Here is a 21,980-nt window from a genome sequence, read left to right as displayed (position 1 = left end):
AAGCTGTGGGTTTTTTCCTTACAAAAAAACAAAAAAAAAAAAAAACAAAACCCTTTTGTGTTCTTCCTGACTCTTCTGGTGCAGTTTCTTTTCAGTTTTTAAAGTAACTGTGCTAAACATGAAATTGTAATTTTTTTTATTTTTTTTTTTTTTACGTTAAAAAAAGTAAAGGAGAAAATCTAAGCAGGGACTAATTTAGAACAGCTAGTAGTAGTCTCTGAGCCTTGGCATTAAGCATGCAGATTCCTGCTTGACTTGGAGTCTCTGTAAGTTCTTTTCTAACTATTCTCCTGTCTCTGTTTGTTCCATGCTAAGCAGATGGCCCAGAAATTAGCCAAAAGCAGGAAGAAGGTGCAGTACAAACTCCATCAGCTTGATGTTATGCCTGTTCTTTTGTTTTCTGGGAGGGTTTTTGCTTTTCTTTTTGTTTTGTGTTTTTATTTTCTGCATCCAGCAAGGTTCTTTTAGATTTATTTCTGAGCCACCATACAAGTTAACATTTCTCGGGATCAGTTGCCTGATTGGCCATTTTTTGTTGCTTATCATTAGCCATTTCATGTTAGAAATAGAGTAAAGATTGGATTTATCAAACAGTTACAGGCAGAACCCAAAATGCATACTGGAGAAGCAGGACTGACATGGCGTAGGTTTTAACTTGTAAAATGATGGATTAAAATTAAGTCTTTTTTAATTTATTTTATCTTTTTATAAGAGTGTTTTGTTTGATTGACAGATGTGTCAAATTGCTGGATGCAAAAAAGAAAAAAGTTTATGTGTATACACACAGTAATATGTGGAGATTGACTCATACTAGTAATAAATCTGATTTATGGAGTTTTTAAGTATCTTTTAACAAATCTAATCTAAAAAAACCCGAAGTGTTTGCTTCCTGTTAACAAAATATGACTTCTAAAGTGGGTTAGTGCTTGAATAGTATATTGTCTGACTGTGAACGTCTTCTTACCAGAACTGCAGTATGAATTGCTTAAACTGTACCCACCTGTGGTACAGGTTTTTCCACTGGTCTTGGCAGTCACTGTTAGTCCATAAAGAATTCCTCAGGCAAGAGTTGCTGTTAGGCCTTTCTGTGGCTGTATGAAAAACCTCCTTTTAAGTGGGATTCATAGTGTGGAGAAAATGGGAGAATCATTTTAATTATCATGAAATCTTTATATAGTTCATGTTGCAGTCAGATATAATCTTACTGAATGAGGAAAAATATCAGGGAAGCTTTTATGGGGTTAACATTTTTTTCAGATAATATTGACTGTCACATATATATATATATAGTTTCCATATCTTTGTGTTTAGCTTCTGCAGTCTAATACTCTTATCTTGCATTGCTGTTCTGGTGACTGTGTCTTAGTGCACCCCTGTTCGTGAGCTAACATCCTTAGTAATTAAGTTACCTAATGAGTTTGTTTGACTCTAATCTATTTACTTGCAGGCCCCAGAAGGTGAATCTCAACCCATGACTGAAGTGGACCTCTTCATTTCTACACAGAGAATAAAAGTACTGAATGCAGACACACAGGTATATAGGCAAAGACACCTTTGCCAGTATTGTGGTAGTAGGCTACTGAAATAGACATTCACCTACCTTCTAAAATCTGTCCTTCAAAAAGTGCTGGCTTTTGTACTTCCCTCCAGGATTTCCTAGCAAGAAATCCATGCTCAAGAGCCATGTCATACGTGCAATTACTCTGGTGTGTCTGTGTAGAAATTATTAGAATTAGCTTAGGATAAGCTAACTGCAGTTGGCCCATTTCTTATAAGCCATGGTGCATCAAGTATTGATTGTGTCCGGAGTAGCCCAAAATGTTTGGTTATAATAATATGAAGTTCATGGTCCTTTGTACGTACATGCCCAATGCATTCAGGTTCTGTTATTGAGGTCTTTATGTGCTTTTCAGCAGAAAACAAAACTTTAATTTGTAATATTTGCTCTTTGCTTTACTTCTGGAAAGTGAAGCTCTTGTTTTCTATCAACATCTTCATGTATGACGGGTATTACAAACTTCACTTAACAAAGATCTTATATTGCAATTTGTTTGCTTTCATAATACTAGGTGAGCAATAAGAACTTTGTTGAAAGGGCTGCTCATGTTGGTTTTTTTGTTCCTCAGGAAACCATGATGGATCATCCCCTGCGGACCATTTCTTACATTGCAGATATAGGAAATATAGTTGTTTTGATGGCTCGTAGGCGAATGCCACGGTCTAACTCCCAAGATAATGTGGAAGCATCTCACCCTTCCCAAGATGGAAAGAGGCAGTACAAAATGATTTGCCATGTCTTTGAGTCTGAGGATGTAAGGAATTATTCTGTCTGGTAATTTTCTAGGGGTGGAAATGTAAGCCCATTTTGGTAGGCTTTAAATCCATTGAAAGTAGTCCTGTTTGTTCTTTAACTGCAACCAAATGTTTCATCTAAGCAGAGGAACTTGCCTCCTGTTTGCATGTTCAGACCTGACGTTTTACTCACAAAATTGGTGTTCATAGAAATGGTTCCCAGTTTTAAGTTCCTTTAATGCCTTCCAGTAACAATGAGAGGAGGGCCCAGTTGCATCAGCTTACAAATACCAGCTCAGATTGTACATGTGAGTATGTAAGTCTATCAGAGATGATTATTTTCCTAGGGAAAGGTGAGCGCACCCGTTACTTGGAAACAGCGGCTAGATATTTAGCATGCGCATGCATATTCATAGCTTTTCCAGGAACTTATTATAATATTTGCATTCTAATTCTGCATGTGCTTTCATGCTGAGTGGGGGTCTCTGGTGGTCCTTGATAGTCTTCCTCACTGTGTTTACTGAATGACCTCAGTGCTTGTGCACACTCACAAGGTCCTAGTGCTGAGTTAGCAGTTGGTATGTCGTTGTTTCTGTCCTGTTCCAGTCTCTCTTCACGCTGGGTGCCACTCTGTTATTTTGAAGGCTAGCGTCCCTGATATTATTTACTGTCTCCTTAGTTGTTATCAGTCCCGTGATGTTCCTTCCCCTGTCAGCCAAACATTCCTTTCTCGCTACATGTTAGCAAGTTAGAACAGTTTGCTGTATTTTACTATGTTAGTTGAAAGCCACACGCACTATTGTTAGTTTAAACCTATGATTTAAGCCTACAGTGGTCTGACTATGGTTAGACTTTCTGGATCTGTTTCCCAGGCGGCTGTTAATACTTTGGCTAGCTAGAATCTATACTTGCATTTGGGGATTGCTGATACTACGATTTGTCACTGACATCACTGCCAAACAATTCGTTTGGGTCAGCCCGTATTTGTGCCAGATGTGGCAGATATTGGCCTGGAAAGGACATGCCTGTAGATCCGATAAAAGCGTTGCTCAGTGACATGAAAATATGATGAGAAATTGCAGGAGATTATATCAGCTCTCCTTAGACATGGTGTAGTTTGCAAATAGCTTGCAAAATTCATCTCAAATACCTGAATGACTAAGAAAGAGTTAGAATGTAAATGCTGTAACACCTGTTAGCAGCAAGGAGATGGCTTCAAAGATCTTGCGCATCCAGTGGAGTGAGACTATTTGTATTATAAAACTCATGTATTTATCACTGTTGCTTTTTCTTCTTCTGAGCCAGTTGGGTATTTAGAAGAATTTACCCAGTAACTGGCATAAAAGCTGTAAGCCCTTGAGCAGGTATAGACTAGAATGCGTTTCTGCTTGAAAGAGGGGGACATCACCAAATTTTCAAATTTATTTAGAGCTGGATCTTCAAGTGAACTGAACTCTAGTGATATGTCCAAATGCTGGGTGTCTAAATGGGAGTTATCTTCTCCTGGAGAGAAGATACATGTGTATGAATTTAACGTCTGCATTTATTTCCTCATCTAGGTTACTGAGCTATGAATCTGTATTTTTCTCGGTTTTTTGCCTTTTATTGTCTTGTTCTCGCTGTCAAAACTGGGTTGATCTGAGAAATACTGAAGTACTGCCAGTCTAGATACTGGCCTTTTCAGCACCAGCAATCACGCTGCTCTCATAAGCAGGTTTAGTGCTAGTTTGAGTTGCTTTAAGATACAATCAACTTTTTATTTTAGAATTGGGAAACTTTTGTTTACTGGGGACCAAACTGGACTTTAAATACAGCTGTTAAAAAATACACCTGAGCAGTATTTATCACCAGCACTCCTCCAGGCCTGCCTTGTCAGCTCTCCTGACTTCTGCTCACGCTTTACCACAGCCAGCACTCTGCTCCAAGGGGCTGTTTCAGTATATATCGAGGCCAACTTCTGTGCGCTACACAGTGCTTACTGCATGTATTGCTCCAGTTGTTCACAGCAGTACTGCTGCTTTCCTGTCCTGTCCATTACTTCTTTCTTACAAACCATGATCACTACCTTGAAGAGAAGCATCCCTCTGGTCATGCTGTTCCCCCTACCCTGTGTGACACAGAACTTTCCCTATGTCTGCCTTGCGCCCAATTTCTCTCCCACTGCTGCAGATTTAGAGCAGCTCACGGGGGGAGCAGTGCACGGTAGTGGGTGGTGCATTTGGTGGCTTTAGGTGCAGAGAAGGCTATTGGAAGCTGCAGGTACTAGAGGGTGCGCACAAAAGACAGGCTGAGAGGGAAAGGGACAGGGAGCTGGCAGAGTCATGGTGTTTGGAGGGAGGGAAACAAGAAATGTAGGTAAAAGAAGTTGAAGGAGGTAGCATGCTGGAGATGTGTGTGACCATTTCCAGTCACTGCAAGGCCATTTTCCTTTTTCATCTGAGACTGAGGTAGGATCAATATGAATGTGATAGTTTTAAAGGAGGGTAAGAAAAGGAGGGAATACACTCTTCAATGTGGATGTGTGTTTTCTGGTAGACATTTTCATTTTCACTGCTGGCTTGTCAGAGAATGGCGTTGCCTCTGCTAGAAGGGAGAGCCATCTGGGAGGTGCGTATGTAGGTACGAGCTACAGTGACTGCAGTGAGTGTACATTTACATTTATACTAGCAGTTCTTGCATGTGAAAGGATGGCTTATTTATATTTATCATTTATAATTGTTTAGTAAGCTGGATTCATGGCACGGGTGAATGTGTTGACATTTTGTGGGTATTTTAAATTAGTTTTTAACACAAATATTTTTTAAACTGGATTTCAGTAACTTGTAGGTTCCATTGATGATCCATTTTAGAGTGTGACTGTAATATAGAAGGTGTCAGAGGACAAGACCATCATAATGTTTCACCTTTTTCTTTTCTATTCTCTGGGAACTGCTACAGGCACAGCTGATTGCACAGTCCATAGGTCAAGCATTCAGTGTGGCCTACCAGGAATTTCTGAGGGCAAACGGAATCAACCCAGAAGACCTCAGCCAGAAGGAATATAGTGACTTGCTCAATACCCAGGACATGTACAATGATGACCTGATCCACTTTTCCAAATCTGAAAACTGCAAAGATGTATGTCTCATTTTTCTTCCGTAACAGCATTAAGCTGCTCTGTACCACTTGCAGACCCATGCTGGCAGAAATCAGAAAACCATTAGTGCTTTGTATAAATGACCTCAGTGAGCCTAGAATATCTTCTCAAGTAGGGCACCCTGTCATCAGTTCTGTTTCAAAGGCAAATAGTGAACCCCGAATTTATCAGTAGTGAAATGGTTTACCATCTGTTTGTATTCTTTTTACCAAATAAATTTCTGACACATTTGAAAATGAATTTAAAACAGATTAACAGATTAATACAGTTTAAGAGACTACAGTTGTCATGGTTTAACCCCAGATGGCAACTCAGTACCACAGAGGTGCTCGCTCCCCACGTTCCCTCCACAGTGGGATGGGAAGGAGAATCACAAAAGAAGGTAAAACCTGTGGGTTGAGGTAAGAACAGTTTAATAATCAAAAGAAATTAGAATATTATTATTATTAGATAATAGTAATTGTAATTAAAAGGGAGACAACAAAAAAGAGAGAGAAAAACAAACCCCAAGAAAGACAAGTGATGCACAGTACAATTGCTCACTGACTGATACCCAGCCCACCCCTGAGCAGCGGTCGGTCCCTTCCGGGTGACTCCCCCCAGTTCATATACTGGGCATGACGTGCTGTGGTATGGAATACCCCTTTGGCCAGTTTGGGTCAGGTGTCCTGTCTCTGCTTCCTCCCGGCTTCTTGTGCCCTCCTCGCTGGCAGAGCATGAGAGACTGAAAAGTCCTTGATAAGAGTAAGCAATACTGAGCAACAACTAGAACATTGGTGTGCTATCATCATTGTTCTCAGGCTAAAGCCAAAACACAGCACTGCACCAGCTACTAGGTAGAAAATTAACTCTATCCCAGCTGAAACCAGGACAACAGTAAACAATAAAAAATTTATAGAGGCACAGGTATTTGCTGAAGTAGCCAATTCTAGATTTTAAACTGTTGTGTTTGCTGAACAGATTTGTATCTCAGATAATAAATGATGAACCAGTGTACCTGTACACAGGTAGTGGTTTTCCAATCCACAGTCATGAACTCTTGCAGTCTCTTCCTGTTTAGCTTTGTCTGCTGAAGCCCGGGGCACCCAATGTCTTCCACTCCAATTTCTTCTATTCATATGTTGTGAAGGGTGTTTCACACTAAGCAAAATCTATATTATGTAGTGCTGATTTCTCATGTTTGAATACAAATTAAATGTTGTAAAATGTGTACCTTATTTTGTTTTACCTTAGAATTAGGAAGGCAGGTTGCAAATAAGGAGGAGTATATATTTCTTGATTATATGAATGTTTGGAGGATAGTGGTGTTAGTTCCATAAATGTGAAAAAACTTCTTGAAACGCTTTTTCTTATGATACAGGTTTACATTGAAAAGCAAAAAGGAGAAATCCTAGGTGTGGTAATTGTGGAGTCTGGCTGGGGATCCATTTTGCCTACAGTTATCATAGCCAACATGATGCATGGAGGACCAGCAGAGAAGTCTGGGAAGCTGAACATAGGGGACCAGATCATGTCAATCAATGGGACCAGTTTGGTTGGTTTACCACTCTCAACATGTCAGAGCATTATAAAGGTAAGGAGAATGTTCTGGAAATTAGACATTTTAAAAGGGTTACATATTAGGAGAGCAGAAAGTACAGAACTTGTAACTAAATTCTTACAAAATGTTTGTATACCATTTTCCATTTTACGATCTTTAAACTACAGTGGGAATTAAGCTACACCAATTTTCTGATTCCCAGAAAGTAAGCCATGCCATTTACTTGTATAGAAAAGGACCCTGTGCAGAACTTCACAAAAGAATATTTTGTTCAGAAGGAAGATATTAAACGATACATGCTTAAAATTTTATGTGACAAATAGAGGCAGAGCTGCCTAAAATTGTCATGGCCATATCAGCTGCTTAAATGCCTCCTAGTATTTGGCTGAAATAGAGCTGATACCTTTTGTTTAACTATTTTTAAAACTTTTAAAATTTAAATTAAAGAAGTACTTATCCTGTGTAGAAACTTTGCCCGGTATATTTAGAAGTCTGATGCTTCTCTTTACTTGGCTAATGGATATTTTAATTAAAAGAGCTTTCTTCTTCTTGTCAGAAAAGTGTGTAACTGCAAAAAGCATGCAGATCAACTGGAACAGTGTCTAAGGTAGCCATAGCATACAAGGGAATAGGTATTTCAGCATCAGAGTTTCAAGAGGTGGAAAGATGCATTACCGGGGAGTGTTTGAGATTAAGCTATATGGACGTTGTTATTTATCAAAATGGCCCCAGAGAGCTCCTGCAGATCATAACATGTCCTGTAGACAGGTAACGTAATGCTGGTAGTGTACTATGTACGAATCCTTCTCTGTTTTCTAGGAACATGCCTGTTAAACTTACTTATTAGGCAACTTTCTGGTAACAAGTCGTATTAAGTAATATGCTTTTTTAATTTAGCACTTAGTGAAATTACAAAGTATTTTTCATTTACAAAGTAAATCTACAAAGTGAAAAAAGAAAATTATTTCTAAAACTATGATGAATTAAGCTTCTCTGATTCAGAGCCTTGTCAGAAGGAGTTTCATTGTGCTCATCTGTACTTTCTAAAAAAGGAATAACCCACTTTGCTGTTTCCAGCTTCTGCAGACCTTTCTCTTCCTCACTGATAGTTAACTGCTCTTGCTATAGGAACGCTAACCATTTACATTGTCTTTCTAAGGAGAAGATAGTCTGCTTGTTTGCAGGTCTTCATGGCCATGCATCTGGAGCTGTTCATATTGTGCTTTTGGTAACAAGTATATTTACCACTGAATGATCTTAGCATACATTTAAATGTGGCAAAAATATCTCAGGATTTCAGATTTCTTTAGCATGCGGTAAGGATCTTATGAAAAGACAAGAGTATTATGTAGATAAGAAGAATATCTTGCAAGCACTTCAAATAAGATAATTTCAGTATTATGGATGTAATCTCTGGTACTAATTGGCCATAAACCAATTGCAGACTGACAGAGCTTGGAAGAAGCTTTCCATATGTGGTGGTTATTCCCTAATTGTATTATGCTACTTGTATCTTTTTCAGAAGCATCTGGTGCTGGCTACAATCACAAGCAGACTTAGGGACTAGATAAGCAAATAAAGTGGTCAAATGGTTTCTGATCAGCGTATATTACCAGTATGCATAATACTGGAAATTAGTAGTTTTTAAATGCATGCACCTTCTGTAAAGTAAGAAAATCTTTTGTCAGGGGTCATATTACTTTTTTTCAAAGAATACATATAAATAACTTGCACATTCATTAGGGAAGTAAGAGTGCAACATATCAACTCTGTTGAGGGCATGTAATGTGAGTGAACTCAGATGACTGAAATTAGACACCTAAATTCCTCATAGAAATGGACATCTCTAGTACTCTGCATGAGTCCTAGCACCCTGGATTTAGAAGCCTGAGGCAAAAGCCCCTAGACTTTTGAGTAAACATGGTACCCGCATCTTAGTATAGGTTGATTAGTCTCTGTCTTCTACAGTGTGTGTTGTTGTGAAGACCTGCATGTAGAAGATGAATGACCCTTGAGCATGTGGAGTGTGCTGCTAACTCCTCAGCAGAGTGGAGGAGTCCACAGTCATGAAGAGATGGATTTAATACCTTCTCACTCCTGAGAGTGGAGAATGGGCAGTTCCCACAGCCATGTGCTTTGTCATTTTGTGGTCACACCCCCATTCTCTTGGAGACACTTTCAATGATGAGCCAAGCTGAGCTCAGCAAGGTGTGGAAGTGAGAGCAGCTGTTTCCCATGTGATAATTGCCGCCAGTTTAAGGCACTGACAAGAAAACAGACTCTAAGGCAATTCACCCTGGTAGGATACTAGTCTAGTCATTCAAATCACTGCTGAATCTGGAGTTTAGATCAATAGAATCAGCAGCAGTAAACTGGATGTAGAGACTTCAGAGTGTTACCTTATCTATAATAGGAAATATCTGTTAGAATTAACCTTTTGAAGTCAGTGTCAGACACCTCTTCATTGCAGTGAGACCCAGATTTCAATTGTACCTATAAAAGGAATAAAAGGAATTCAGAAGTAGGTAATGGAATTGGTGGGTGTTGTATTAAGTAACGTGGAAGTTGCTGTATTCTTTATAAAGCATTTCTTTCTTGATGTGGATTTTATTTATGCACCTATTTTTGGCTAATTAAGCATTTCAGAAAAATACCTTAACAATCTCCAAGAGCTCTGAATACTTGAAGTTGTAAATTTATCTGCATTTTTAATTTGAGTTTTCATAGAGACATACAATCACAGAGTCTCTGAAGCTAACAGTCACCACTGAAGCTGGTCTAGACCAACACTTTGGTTCAAAGTAGAGAAGGTTGCTTAGGGGTATACCCACTAGGGTTTAAATAACTCCAAGGTTGGCAACTCCACAACCTCTCTGGGTAATTAGTTCCGGTGTTTTACCATCATGACAGTAAAAATAAATTTTCCTTCTTCAGTTTTTTTCTTGTAGAAAAGGAGTTCATGGTGAATGTGATACAACTCGTTTAGAAGGGAGAAGGCACAGAAATAAGGAGTACTGCCTATACAAGCATGGTGTGATCAGAACCTGCTATTTGCTTGACAGAATTTATTATATCCCAGTAGGGAAGCCATTTATTTGTAACTATCTAAGCTACTTATTTACAATTTTATTTCCCAGCCACAGTCATTGGGTTTTTTGGTGAGCTGCATTAGACCTGTTCAGTATTCTTTTTATACATGACTTGTGTTATCAAACAAAGACATTGCCAACAGGAAACTAGTTTTCTTAAAAGAACTGTGTCAGCTTCTTGGCAAGAAAATCTTGATACTTTATCATTCATTTCACTTAATATTCTGATGCTTGTGTCTGGCATTACTGATCAGATTCAGTTAGAATGCATACAAAGAGCTGTTTGTTCAGGGCTTTTCCCATGTCAAAGTTTTAATGCTTCTTGCCCCCAGTGCTTATGTTAAATGTTTCACTCTGTCTTTGCGAGCATTTTTCATGGTGGTTTCTTTTCGCAGGGTTTGAAAAACCAGGCACGGGTTAAACTGAACATAGTTAGGTGTCCTCCAGTAACCACAGTCTTGATCAGAAGACCAGACCTCAGATACCAGTTGGGCTTCAGTGTGCAGAATGGGATTGTAAGTAGCTTCCTCACTCTCTGGTTAAGCTTAGATGTACACAAAAATTCTTAACCATTTGTGAGTAAGTTCTAGCATGGGAAGAGGGAAGCTGCTGTTCTCTCCCTTACAATGAACAGGACTTTGCATATATTTTAAGTCTAAGATACGAAAGCTAAGTTACTCAGAGTTATTTTGTCTTTGACTCTACTTACTTCACAACTTTGAAGCCAGCCAGAGGAACAGATAAATTTTTTTAGGTTAGAGAAACAAAAATGTGTAGCAGAGGCTGCTTTCAGTCTACGTCATTCATGTCTCTAACCAAGCCATTTCATGATCTCAAAAGAGAAAGACTGTCCTTGATCTTCTTTTGTTGTAAGACCTCTGCATCCTGAACATTGTTAAACTGTGGTCTTTCATATATTCTTATATTTCCAAACCATAGCATGTGATGTACAACATAGCCTTTTCTGACAGTTTGTTCTGCTTTTGAAAGAGAATTAGTCATTTGTCACTAGCAAATTTTACTTTGAATCAGTGATTGATTACATTTTAGAATTTGTTGTAAGCCTCTGTGTTTAAATGCTGATTTGCAGTTTACAGGCAAAAATGGGTAATCTGAAGCCTCTGTTCCTTATCCAGACCCTGGTAAATTTGTTCTTTCCTTTCCAGATCTGTAGCCTTATGAGAGGGGGTATAGCAGAGCGAGGAGGTGTGCGTGTTGGTCATCGGATCATTGAAATCAATGGACAGAGTGTTGTAGCAACGCCCCATGAGAAAATTGTTCATATTCTCTCAAATGCTGTTGGTGAGGTAAGAGCAGGCAACGTGTCTAGGCAATATAACATAGTTTATCACTGTAACCAGCAGCAAACAGTGGAAACCAGTAAGAAGCAATATCCTTAAGGGACCATTCTGGGACCAGTACTTTTTAATATCGTCATCAGTGACATAGACAGTGGAATTGAGTGCACCTTCAGCAAGTTTATGGGTGACACCAAGCTCAGTGGTGCAGTTCAGAAGCTTGAGGAAAGAGATGCTATTAGAGGGACCTTGGCAGGCTTGAGGAGTGGGCCCATGTGAACTTCATGAAGTTCAGCAAGGCTAAGTGCAAGGCTCTGCACATGGGTCTGGGGAACCCCCGTTATCAGTGCAGGCTGGGAGGATGAAGTGATTGAGAGCAGCCCTGCAGAGGAGGACTGGGAGTACTGGTGGATGAAAACTTGGATCTAGCCATGTGCACTTGTAGCCCAGAAAGCCAATAATGTCCTGGGCTACATCAGAAGCAGCGTGACCAGCAGATCAAGGGAGGTGATTCTCCCCCTCTACTCCCCTCTCATCATAGACCCCATCTGGAGTACTGCATCCAGCTCTGGGGTCCCCAGAACAAAACCTGTTAGAGCAGGTCCAGAGGAGGGCCACAAAAATGGGCAGAGGGATGGAGCATCTCTCCTACCAAGGAAGGCTGAGAAAGTTGAGGTTGTTCAGCCTGGAGAAGAGAAAGCTCCAAGGGTACCTTATAGTAACTTTCCAGTACCTAAAGAGGGGCCTACAGGAAAGATGGGGAGAGACATTTTACCAGGACCTGTTGTGACAGGACAACAGTTTTAAACTGAAAGAGGGTAGATTTAGGTTGGACATAAGGGTGGTGAGCCACTGGAAGAGGTTGCCCAGAGAAGTTGTAGCTGCCCTATCGCTAGAAGTTTTCAAAGCCATATTGAATGGGTCTTTGAGTAACTTGGTCTAGTGGTAGAAGTCCCTGCCTGAAGCAGCAGGGTTTCAACTATATGATCTTCAAAGGTCCCTTCAACTGTTCCATAACTCTGTGACTGTGCCTCTATTAGCCAGTTGCAATTCAATTCTAAAAAGTGGAAGTGAGAGCAAGCCAGTATACTATTTATTTTATTATTTACTCATAGTTCTCCTGTGTTTTACAAGTTCACTAATCTGAGAGTGTCCGCAAAGAAGTGGTGGATGCTCCATCCCTGTTCAAGGCCAGGTTGGACAGAGCCTTGAACGACATGGTTTAGTGTGAGGTGTCCCTGCCCATGGCAGGGGGGTTGGAACTAGATGATCTTAAGGTCTTTTCCAACCCTAACCATTCTATGATTCTATGATTGATACTAAACATACTGTTTCGTAAAATTACCACCTGCAATACTTTAATAAGGGTACAAAACCTCTTAGGTTTTACTCTTTTCTTTCTGTCCTTAGCTAGCTCCCTCATCAATGCTCTTGTTGTAGTATACATGTTAGGAACATTGATTAACTTGCTGTGTTTCCTCTAGATTCATATGAAGACTATGCCAGCTGCCATGTACAGACTGTTGACTGCGCAGGAGCAACCAGTTTACATCTAAAGCCTACACCTCACTGTCACAATGTGCATGGAGGATGTTTTTCCTCATTAGTGCTTGTCTCTCTAGTGCTGCATTTCTGTGTCTGCAGAGGCATTTCTCAATCTCTCTCTCTCTCCTTCACAGACACAAATTCACTGTCTCTCCTCCCTCCCTTTTTCTTCTTCTTCACACCATTCTCCTGTATTTTGGGAAGGGGCAAAATACACCTATGGGACTATTTTGGTTGCATCTTTTTATAAGTGAAACTTCAGTTCCACATGCAAAACAGGAAAATAACAGCAGCATTGCTCACAGGATTCACAAAGAAGATTGATTCTGCTTCATGCTACATGATCAGTTTTATTTTTGTGGCTATAATCTTACAAACTGAGTAAATTAAATGTTACTGAGTGAAATGTCTTTACCAAACATATAAAAGTATAGGGTGAAAAGTGTTCAATTGGATGTCCTGCATGTGACTTTGCTTTTCTTGCCCTATTTTCCCACAGGCACTGAGCTCAGTATTAAAAGTTTATGTCTGTAGGAGAAGTACTAAAAAGATAGTTTCACCCTCAGGAAGAATTACCTGATTATGAAGACTCAATAGATGCTGCTGTTGTAAAATGGACTGCCCAAATACAAACCTTTAAATTCCCCCTCTGTTTTCAGTTCTTCATGATAGTAGGACCCCAAAAGGAACTTTGTGGGTTGCTGAAACATGATACACTCGTGTTTATTTACACTCAGTCATTTGAGAGGCATTTTTTACAGCTGCCTCCTCCTCTCTGCCCCCAGGTTTCTAACCTTTTTTCTTCTACTTTGTTTTTAAATGCGACATGTCTTATAGTCCCTTGCCTATTTTAGAGGTTAAAGGAGGGGGGGGAGGATCTTTAAATATCTACAAGAGAAATAATGAGGGGATTTCATGAAGAGCTACGCTTTTTCTAGGCTCTTCATTCCGAATTTGGTGCACACAACCATGTGTGCCAGTGTATATAGACCTTTTTAAAATTGTGCTTGCTATTTATGAAGTTTGAATATAAGAGATCTGCAGACTATTCTAAGTAATTTTGCTCTCTGAGCCAGTTTTAACATATATTTTTGTCCAAAGACCTGTCTAATTTTATTGACTTTCTCTTTAGTTCATTAAATAGATAACAGTGGCAGTGGATGAAGTGGGGATAAACTTATTTATTTTGTTATATAATTCAACTTGTGATTTTTTTTCCATATGTATAGCACTTAAAGGAGATATGTGTATACTATATGCACTTGTATGAAGATGATAAACTGTAGGGATGTATTAACTCTAGGGTTTAATTGGCCTCTAACTTGCATGCTAGAGACAAAAGGGGAAAAAGGGGTTTGGTTGTTTTTTAAGGGTAGGAGAGAATAAGCAGTGGCTTGTCTTCCTAGTGAGAGGAAAATTCTCCATTCTCTGTAGTCACTTTTTAGCTGGACTGTATACTGGTGTTTATGCTGAAATTGAACCATGCATTTAGTCCAGGCTAATGTGTTGATTTCTTTTAAAGAAACAGTTTGCTCTGTTGTGACTATATCAGAAAGGCTCAGTGAGATGAAAACAAGAGCAGGCCACACACAGCCACAGACCACTTCTGCTTTGCAAATGTGCTCTTGGATAACAGTCACTTGTTTCTCAGTTATTGTGGGGTGGACTGTGCAATGTATTATTTGCAGTCCAGTAACGATACCTGGACATTACTACAGAGATTCATGGAAGTGGATGAGTGTGCTTGTACATGCATCTGCACACTTAATGCAAACACTGCGAAGAGCCATTGAGCACTCTTGCCAAAGGCCCGTTTTTGGCTTTCAGAAATCATGGATATCCAGGGGCTGATCAGACGTAGAGAATAAACTTTGTATTTCAGTAAATATTTAAAAGTGGGCAGTAAATATTTAAAAGAAAAAATGAAGTGGTGCATAAGCTATTGTAGTAAGTGAATATGTTTTAGTGTTGAGATTAATGTATGATGACTTGATTTTACTGCAGTTCTTGTTATATGATTTAATCCAAATCTCCAGAATAGCAGATTGCACAAGAGAGCGGTGTTAGTATTCCAGGTTAGTACTTACCTCTGCTACCTGACTGATGCAACTAGATAGTGAATGACTTGTGAGTATATTGTTTAACTGTAGACATCTGGTTTATGATCATTTGAACTTTTTTTCCCCAAACTTTCCACATATATAGTAATATATGTAAATATGATATATAACCATGTATAATTTAGAAGATTATATACAGTGGAGCCTTCCCATGAGTTGCCTGAGAAAACTTAGCTAACTCTTGAACACACAGTTATTATGCTTCTGGTTCCTGCTATGTTTACACCCTCTGCTTCACTTGTTTCTGTGGTTCTGTCCAGCTCATGTGGTGGGGTCTTTAACTCACTTCACTGGGAAATTATGAAGACCTGAACATGCAAATGTACTTAGAGATTAAGCAACTGTTTCTTTGAAAGTTTTGCAGCCAAGATTCCGTGAAGTTGCTGACACTTGAGTGCTTCCACGGTCTATGATAAATTGGTGCTTCACATTAAGCAAGTGAGTGCTTGCGGGATCAGAGTCTAGCAAAAAAAATCTCTGTTTTTCCAATTACAGTGTGTGCATAAGATTTCTAAACTGGGAGCTCCATAGTGCATGCACACTTCTGATAACAGTCTTGTGAACAATCCTGTTTTACTTTGTAAAGGGAAAGAGTTCCAAGAAAAAGGAGCTTGAAAGGGAAAGCTGACAGTTCTCTAGACTGTTGCAGGAGTTTCTTAGATTACACATGAATTTCTGACAGATTCAAAGGAGCAAACTGCTGGTTTACATTCCTTCTTCAGGGACAGACCTGAATTCTTTTTCGTCCTTGCCACTTCATACACTCTAATTAACTCTTCAGTGTTTACATTAAGGATGGAACATCCCTTATATTTTGTATTGGCAAGTTTCACACATTTGTTTTGGGTCTTGTTTGAATTTGAGACTCAGTTGGGACTTCCAGGTTTGTTTGCTTTGCTTGTTTTCTAAATGAAGTGTATTTCTGAAGACTGCAGAGTGGTTGAGATCTCTTGCACATATTTAGCGCAGTACCTAAGCAATGAAGTACTATTGTTCTGTAAAAGAGGGTGAATAGAAATTATTGTAAAGCGTTGGGAAAAGCATAGTATTGTATTTGTAACAACATTGTTCTTTGTAAACATTTAATGATCTCTATATATAAATATAAATATATATATAAATCTATGTGAGCCTGGAATGTTGATACTGCACATCTACTGAATGTAATTCCTCTGATGTTCTTTGCCACAGGTCTTTGACCTCTGTAATGAAGCTGCAGTGGTTTAATTTGAGAGAGGGGAGGGTATGGGGGAGAGGAGTGAGCTTTTTGTTTTTTGTGGGCAGGGTGGGGAGTTTCTGGCCAGCTATTTTGTTGTGATGTATTTACTGTGCTACATTCCTTTATTTAACTGAGCGCTAATGTCTGTAAGATTTGCAACAATAAAATACAAAACAAAAATACCTCAGACAAGGCTGAGAGTTTGCTCATACTGCTTTCGGGGTTGGCTTGCCAGTACAGAATGCATGAGTGCTTGCAAGGTGTTTGAACATCCCTTTCACCACGTAGTCTGGAGTAATACTATGTGTTTCTGCAGATGTGAACCAACACTGTTAACTTTATTTTAAAAACAGCATTATTTTCAGGTAATAAATGACAGTAGTGCTCCTAAATTAAGCTGATCGCTTATCTAAGTTTGCATCCCAGTTTTTACCATGTGACATGTCACCATGTTTGCATCTGCCAAAAGTATGTTATTTTGAGATGCCTTTTATGTGACAGAAATATTATTTCATTGTCTGAATAATTTTAAATATGTGGTGGATTGGTTTTTGGGGTTTTTTTGTCATAAATAAGGCTCCACTGAAAATTCTTTACACTATCAGTTTTGAAACTACTGTTTTTCTTCAAAGCATCAGCATGGTTTATTCTTAAAGAAAGACCTAATACCATTTGAATAAATAAAAAGTAGAACTGTAATATCTCTGTCCTTAGAATAAATCCTGGAACTGCCTGAGCTAAGGTTAAAAAATATTTGTATAATGAGAAGTTGATTATGAAAGCCATGATGGTATTTGAAAGTCAAGCAGCAAAAGCCAACAAGGTAGAACTTCTGCAGTTGAGGCTTCATAGGATTTTCTGTGCTGCACAGGTTGTCATGAGTACTTTAAAACTATAGAAATGAAAACATACACAGCCACAGCTGATTGAGAAGAAAACTAAATGTGGGCCTTCAGCCACTGATTGACTGTCCATAACATGAAATACAAATATTGCCAACATGGGAGCATGAAGTATTTCACCTTATTTACTTAAATAGTAGATTGGAGAAATGGTAAAGTCTCTGGTAAACAGTGCAGCACACAGGCTGAGCCTGCTTTCTGTGTTCCCCTGCATGCCACCTTCCATCCTTCTGTTTATTACCATTCTTATTAAAACTTTATATTCCAATTTCTATATTACAAACTTTTCAGCATTTCAGTGGATAAACCCGAGTCTGATTTTCCCTTTAGCAGTACAAATATAAATCTCACAGAATTTCTGCCTTCACAGGGGACATTTTCTTGCCCTCACTTCCAGGGTTTTAATGGTTGGGATCCACACTGGGAGGATAAGCCAAACCCATCTGAGTCCCAAGACCTTGTAGTGCCTTGCAGGCTGGAGAGGTGGTGCTGGTACACTGTGGAGACTGTCAGCAGCTGAGCTGGTATGGTGATTTAAATAAATGTTCAGTGCAGGAGCATATGATGGTAGCAATCCTGGCCTGCAGAACATTGTACGTGTCAGTTAATCAGAGTAAGCCCAGGCCTGTGCTGTGCAGCACTATGCTGCTTGCCCAGATGGGCTTGAGGGACATCTCTCAGACACAGCATAAATCCAGCTGGATGGTTGTAACAGAGGAGCCTGCAGGCAGCCCCGCTTGGTACTGGCGGGGGGTGACACCACTTGTGTGTCCTTGCCTTTGTCTAGAAGTGCAGCGGTGTGTTCTCATGTGAACATCCTTTCTGTTGCACAGTAGAATGGAGCTGTTCTCTTCTGTGTATGAGCTGTAATAGCTCGAATGCCCAAAATGGAGTAACCCTTGTATGGATGGGATCTACATGATGTCTTGTGCCCTGATCATTCACTTGTTTGATGTTGCACAACTTGGGGTTCCCAGCATCTGAGGGGATACAAAATCACATATACTATCCTCTTTATTATAGCATTAGCTCTAATAAAAAGTATTTTATTATTACAGCTGAGTGCATTTCTTACTGGAATTTTAACAAACCAACACCTCCTAGTGCAAAGCACGTATACTTTGGAGTTTTGGGTTTGGTTCTGTCAGTAAGGCAAGACTAATGTCCTACCATTAAGTGAGAAGGTCACTGAGCCAAAAGAGCACCTCTTTCAGACAATTTAAATTTTAATTACAGTTTGCGAATTAACAACCTTCTTTTATAAAAGATAGTTTTAGAACTCTAAGTGCCAGTTTTTACCGAAAGCCTGCTTTACATCTGAAGATCTGCATTTTAGGACTGGAGTTTTTAATTTAAACCATAGTACTGATAATTTGCAAGGTTCTTGAGTACTGCTTTTTTGACAGCTGCTTCCACTGAATGTTGTATAATCACACCCATACCTGCACAGTTTACCAAACTTCAGAGTTTAAATAAGGCCAAATAAGGTGACGCATAAAATGCCCAGATTGTGGATGTGCATCCTGGTAGATTTTTCTGGCTTTTCAGCAAGGTGACAACCACTGAACATTGATTTCAATGCAGTATGACTGTGGGTTGTAAGTTTTATATAATAGTTATAGTTCGTTAGGGAAACTGTTAGATATTGATGCACTTGATGTACAGGAATAAGGTATATATATATTTAGCAAACAAAATTATGTATAAAAGGACATTATCCATGAATCCACATGCTGACTTTTTGAGGGGAGGCAGCAGCAGTTCTTAGGAAACGAAAGAATTTTTACAGCATGCTAATTGAGAGATGCTTCTCAGACAGTGCAAAACAAGTAATGGCAGCACATATGGGAAGGGAGCTGTGATTCGTTTATAAAGAGTTTGACTGTTGCTGTAAATGTCAATGCAAACTGCTTCTGTTTCTGTAAAAGTCCATAAAAGGGCCGGTTTTTTCCTTCTCCAGTACAATGTTTTTGGGTACCCTTATTTTCTCTGCCGCTGACCACCTGGCATGCCTGCTCTCCTGGAAGACTCCCCTCGCTTGAAACCTTGTGTCTGTTTTAAATGTTTGTATTCCAGCTCAGCCAGGCAACGTATCTGTGTTTTATGCTAATTCCTGTGTTTCACAGCAGAATTTTCCCCCGCTGGATGATTTTACCAATGAGCAGATTAAGGTGGCAGAAAAATGTGTCTCTGAATTCTAAGCAACTGGCTAATGGGCTTGTGCCCTCCCTCCACCACCCTGTCACTTCTGATGCATGCACGTGTGTGTAGGGGGAACAGGGGAAGGACGTAAGAATGACACTCAGGTACAATTTTTTTCCACATCAAGTCTGCCTTTCATGCGTATCCCTATGATAAGCATGCACTTAACCACTGATGCATCTTCCTACCATCTTCACCCTGTTGCAATCTGCATGTACACTGTCTTTCCTCCCTGTTTCGTCCCATACGTGTCTTCCATGGCTTCTTTGAATTTCCCCTCTGAGTGAGGAGATGTGTATGCTGCTCCTTCTCCAGAAAGGCATCTTCAGGCAAGATCATGGACGTTCAGGAAATGTACTGTGGCAGCAGTGGAAAAAGTGAGACAGTATGACAGATGATGCTGAGTTGTGTGCTCCCCTGGTTTAGGATGAGGTAGTCTGGGACTAAGAGGGCAGTGTCTCACCCACTGATAAATTCCCATTGCTCTAGCTGGTAGCTTTTCTGCTGGGTGAGAGCTGCAGGAGGAGTGGTGGAGGCATGTTTGTAAGAAAGAGTGGTGGTGATGGAGACTTTTTTGTTAGTTCTGAAGGCTGACTGAATGGGAAATGAGACTATGTTTGCAATTGGGAAAGGGCATGAGAAGTACTCATCTTAATGTATGATAGCTCATAAAGCTGGTATTTAAAAAAACCCATGTATAAAAATAAAAGTGGCTGGTGGGAGACTGGTTCTGGTGAAACAGATTTGCATAAACTTTTCCTAGACAGATAAAAAGCACTTTAGGAAATGAAAATGATTCTTCTGTTGCTAAGGGCTGCAATGTCACTGGAGCTATGGTGATTAAAGTTAGCCACTAGACACCTTGTAGCTCCTGAACACTTTGCATGTTTTAAACTTGTTGAAATAGCATTGTGTGGTAAGTGTCCTGTATGTTACCTCTTGTTGTCATTCTAATTATGGCTAAGAAAAAGAAACTGGCTATGGTACTGTATCTCTCGGTGCCTTAAGATAATTAAATTTAAGACTCACTACATTGTTTGTGTGTATGGGTGACCTTTTTTTTTTTTTGTTTGTTTAACTTGCCATGTTATTGCTGTACTATTGGTAGAGAAACTTGTAGCTTGGAAAACTACTCAGTCTGTGAGAGCATCATTTTGTAGTCCATTTGCTGCCAATCCAGAAAGTATTTAATTTCTTCTGGATTGGTGTGCCCCAGTCAGAGGAGTGTGGGGTTGTGTGTAAATTCGTGGCAGTCAGGGTGTGGTATGAGGCGCAGTGGCTGAAGGGGCTGGGCCCTGGTGGACAAAACAAGAGTCTTCAATAGTATATAATCCTTGCAGTTAGGAAGGACGTGCCTGTCCAGTCCATAGCCAGCAAGCCTGTCAAGTCTCTGGTGCAGAATACAGCACAGCCCGGCTACAGAAACTAGCCTGCTTGGTGTTCAGGCCAGTCTCCAAGAAATAGGGATTTCCAGTACTATGTGCACACTGATACAGCTACAAAATTTGCAGGTATGTTATAGGACGTACACGGAGAACAGATAGGCCCTTACCCTGACATGAAGTGCCTCTGTGTACAGAATCATATAGTTTGGGTTGGAAGGCACCTTCAAAGGTCAAATAGTCCAACCCTCCTGCAATGAGCAGGGACATCTTCCACTAGATCAGGTTGCCCAGAACCATATCCAGCCTGGCCTTGAATGTCTCCAGGGATGGCACATCCACCACCTCTCTGGGCAACCTGTGCCAGTACTTTACTACCCTCATTGTAAAGAAGTTTCCTCCTCACGTCTCCCCTCTTTTAGTGTAAAACCATCACCCCTTGTCCTATCGCAACAGGCTCTGCTAAAAAGTCTCTCTCCATCTTTGTTATAGGCCCCTTTTAAGAACTGAAAGGCCACAATAAGGTCTCCCTGGAGTCTTCTCTTCAGGCTGAACAACCCCAACTCTCACAGCCTTTCCTTACAGGGGAGGTGCTCCATCCCTCTGGTCATTTTTGTGGTCCTTCTCTGGACCCTTTCTAACAAGTCCGTATCTTTCCTATACTGAGGACCCCAGAGCTCAACACAGTACTGCAGGTGGGGTCTCACAAGAGCAGAGTAGAGGGGCAGGATCACCTCCTTCGACCTGCTGGTCACGCTTCTTTTGATGCAGCCCAGCATATGGTTGGCTTTCTGGGCTGCAAGCGCACACTGCTGGGTCATGTTCAATCTTTCATATTACGGTACCCCCACGTCCTTCTCCTCAGGGGTACTCTCAATCCCTTCATCTCCCAACCAGTATTGATACCACAGGTTGCCGGGACTCAGGTGCAGGATCCTGCACTTGGCCGCGTTGAAGCGAGACTGGTTACACATAGTGCACCCTGGGCATAGATCTGGCCATCAGCTCTCTGAAACACCCTCATGGGGCAGAGAACAGGTTTTCCAGCGAAGCCTGTGATAACAGAAAGGTATTATTCAGAAAAGATGATGACTGAATATATATTTTTGTTTTGGTATTTTTTCGTCTGGTAGAACAGCTGCTGCTGCCATATTGCTTCTCTTAGTGTGAAAAGAGAGTCATAAAGCATGACTCGCTAAAAAACAGGTCATGTTTTGTGCAGATCACTAAGGAAACAGCTTACTTGAGTAATAAC

The 21,980-nt window shown here is 40.1% G+C and overlaps 1 protein-coding gene across 3 annotated transcripts in view; it reads left to right on the top strand.

Moving 5' to 3' along the window:
- Positions 1–16,426, top strand: part of APBA1 (amyloid beta precursor protein binding family A member 1) — a 92,637-nt gene extending 76,211 nt beyond the window's left edge. The window contains exons 6-13 of one of the 3 annotated variants that reach the window (XM_030512293.2): positions 319–351; positions 1,448–1,534; positions 2,127–2,312; positions 5,230–5,409; positions 6,789–7,001; positions 10,453–10,572; positions 11,224–11,364; positions 12,840–16,426. In XM_030512293.2, the coding sequence (XP_030368153.1) occupies positions 319–351; positions 1,448–1,534; positions 2,127–2,312; positions 5,230–5,409; positions 6,789–7,001; positions 10,453–10,572; positions 11,224–11,364; positions 12,840–12,911 (1,032 nt within the window). In that variant the 3' untranslated portion in view covers positions 12,912–16,426. The remainder of the gene's footprint in view (positions 1–318; positions 352–1,447; positions 1,535–2,126; positions 2,313–5,229; positions 5,410–6,788; positions 7,002–10,452; positions 10,573–11,223; positions 11,365–12,839) is intronic. The other 2 variants (XM_030512294.1, XM_030512295.2) reach the window with 2 other exon arrangements.
- Positions 16,427–21,980: the final 5,554 nt, after the last annotated feature.

This window comes from Strigops habroptila, chromosome Z (assembly GCF_004027225.2).
Source record: "Strigops habroptila isolate Jane chromosome Z, bStrHab1.2.pri, whole genome shotgun sequence".
Taxonomy (NCBI): Eukaryota; Metazoa; Chordata; class Aves; order Psittaciformes; family Psittacidae; genus Strigops; species Strigops habroptila.
This window is presented reverse-complemented; position numbering and strand designations above follow the sequence as displayed.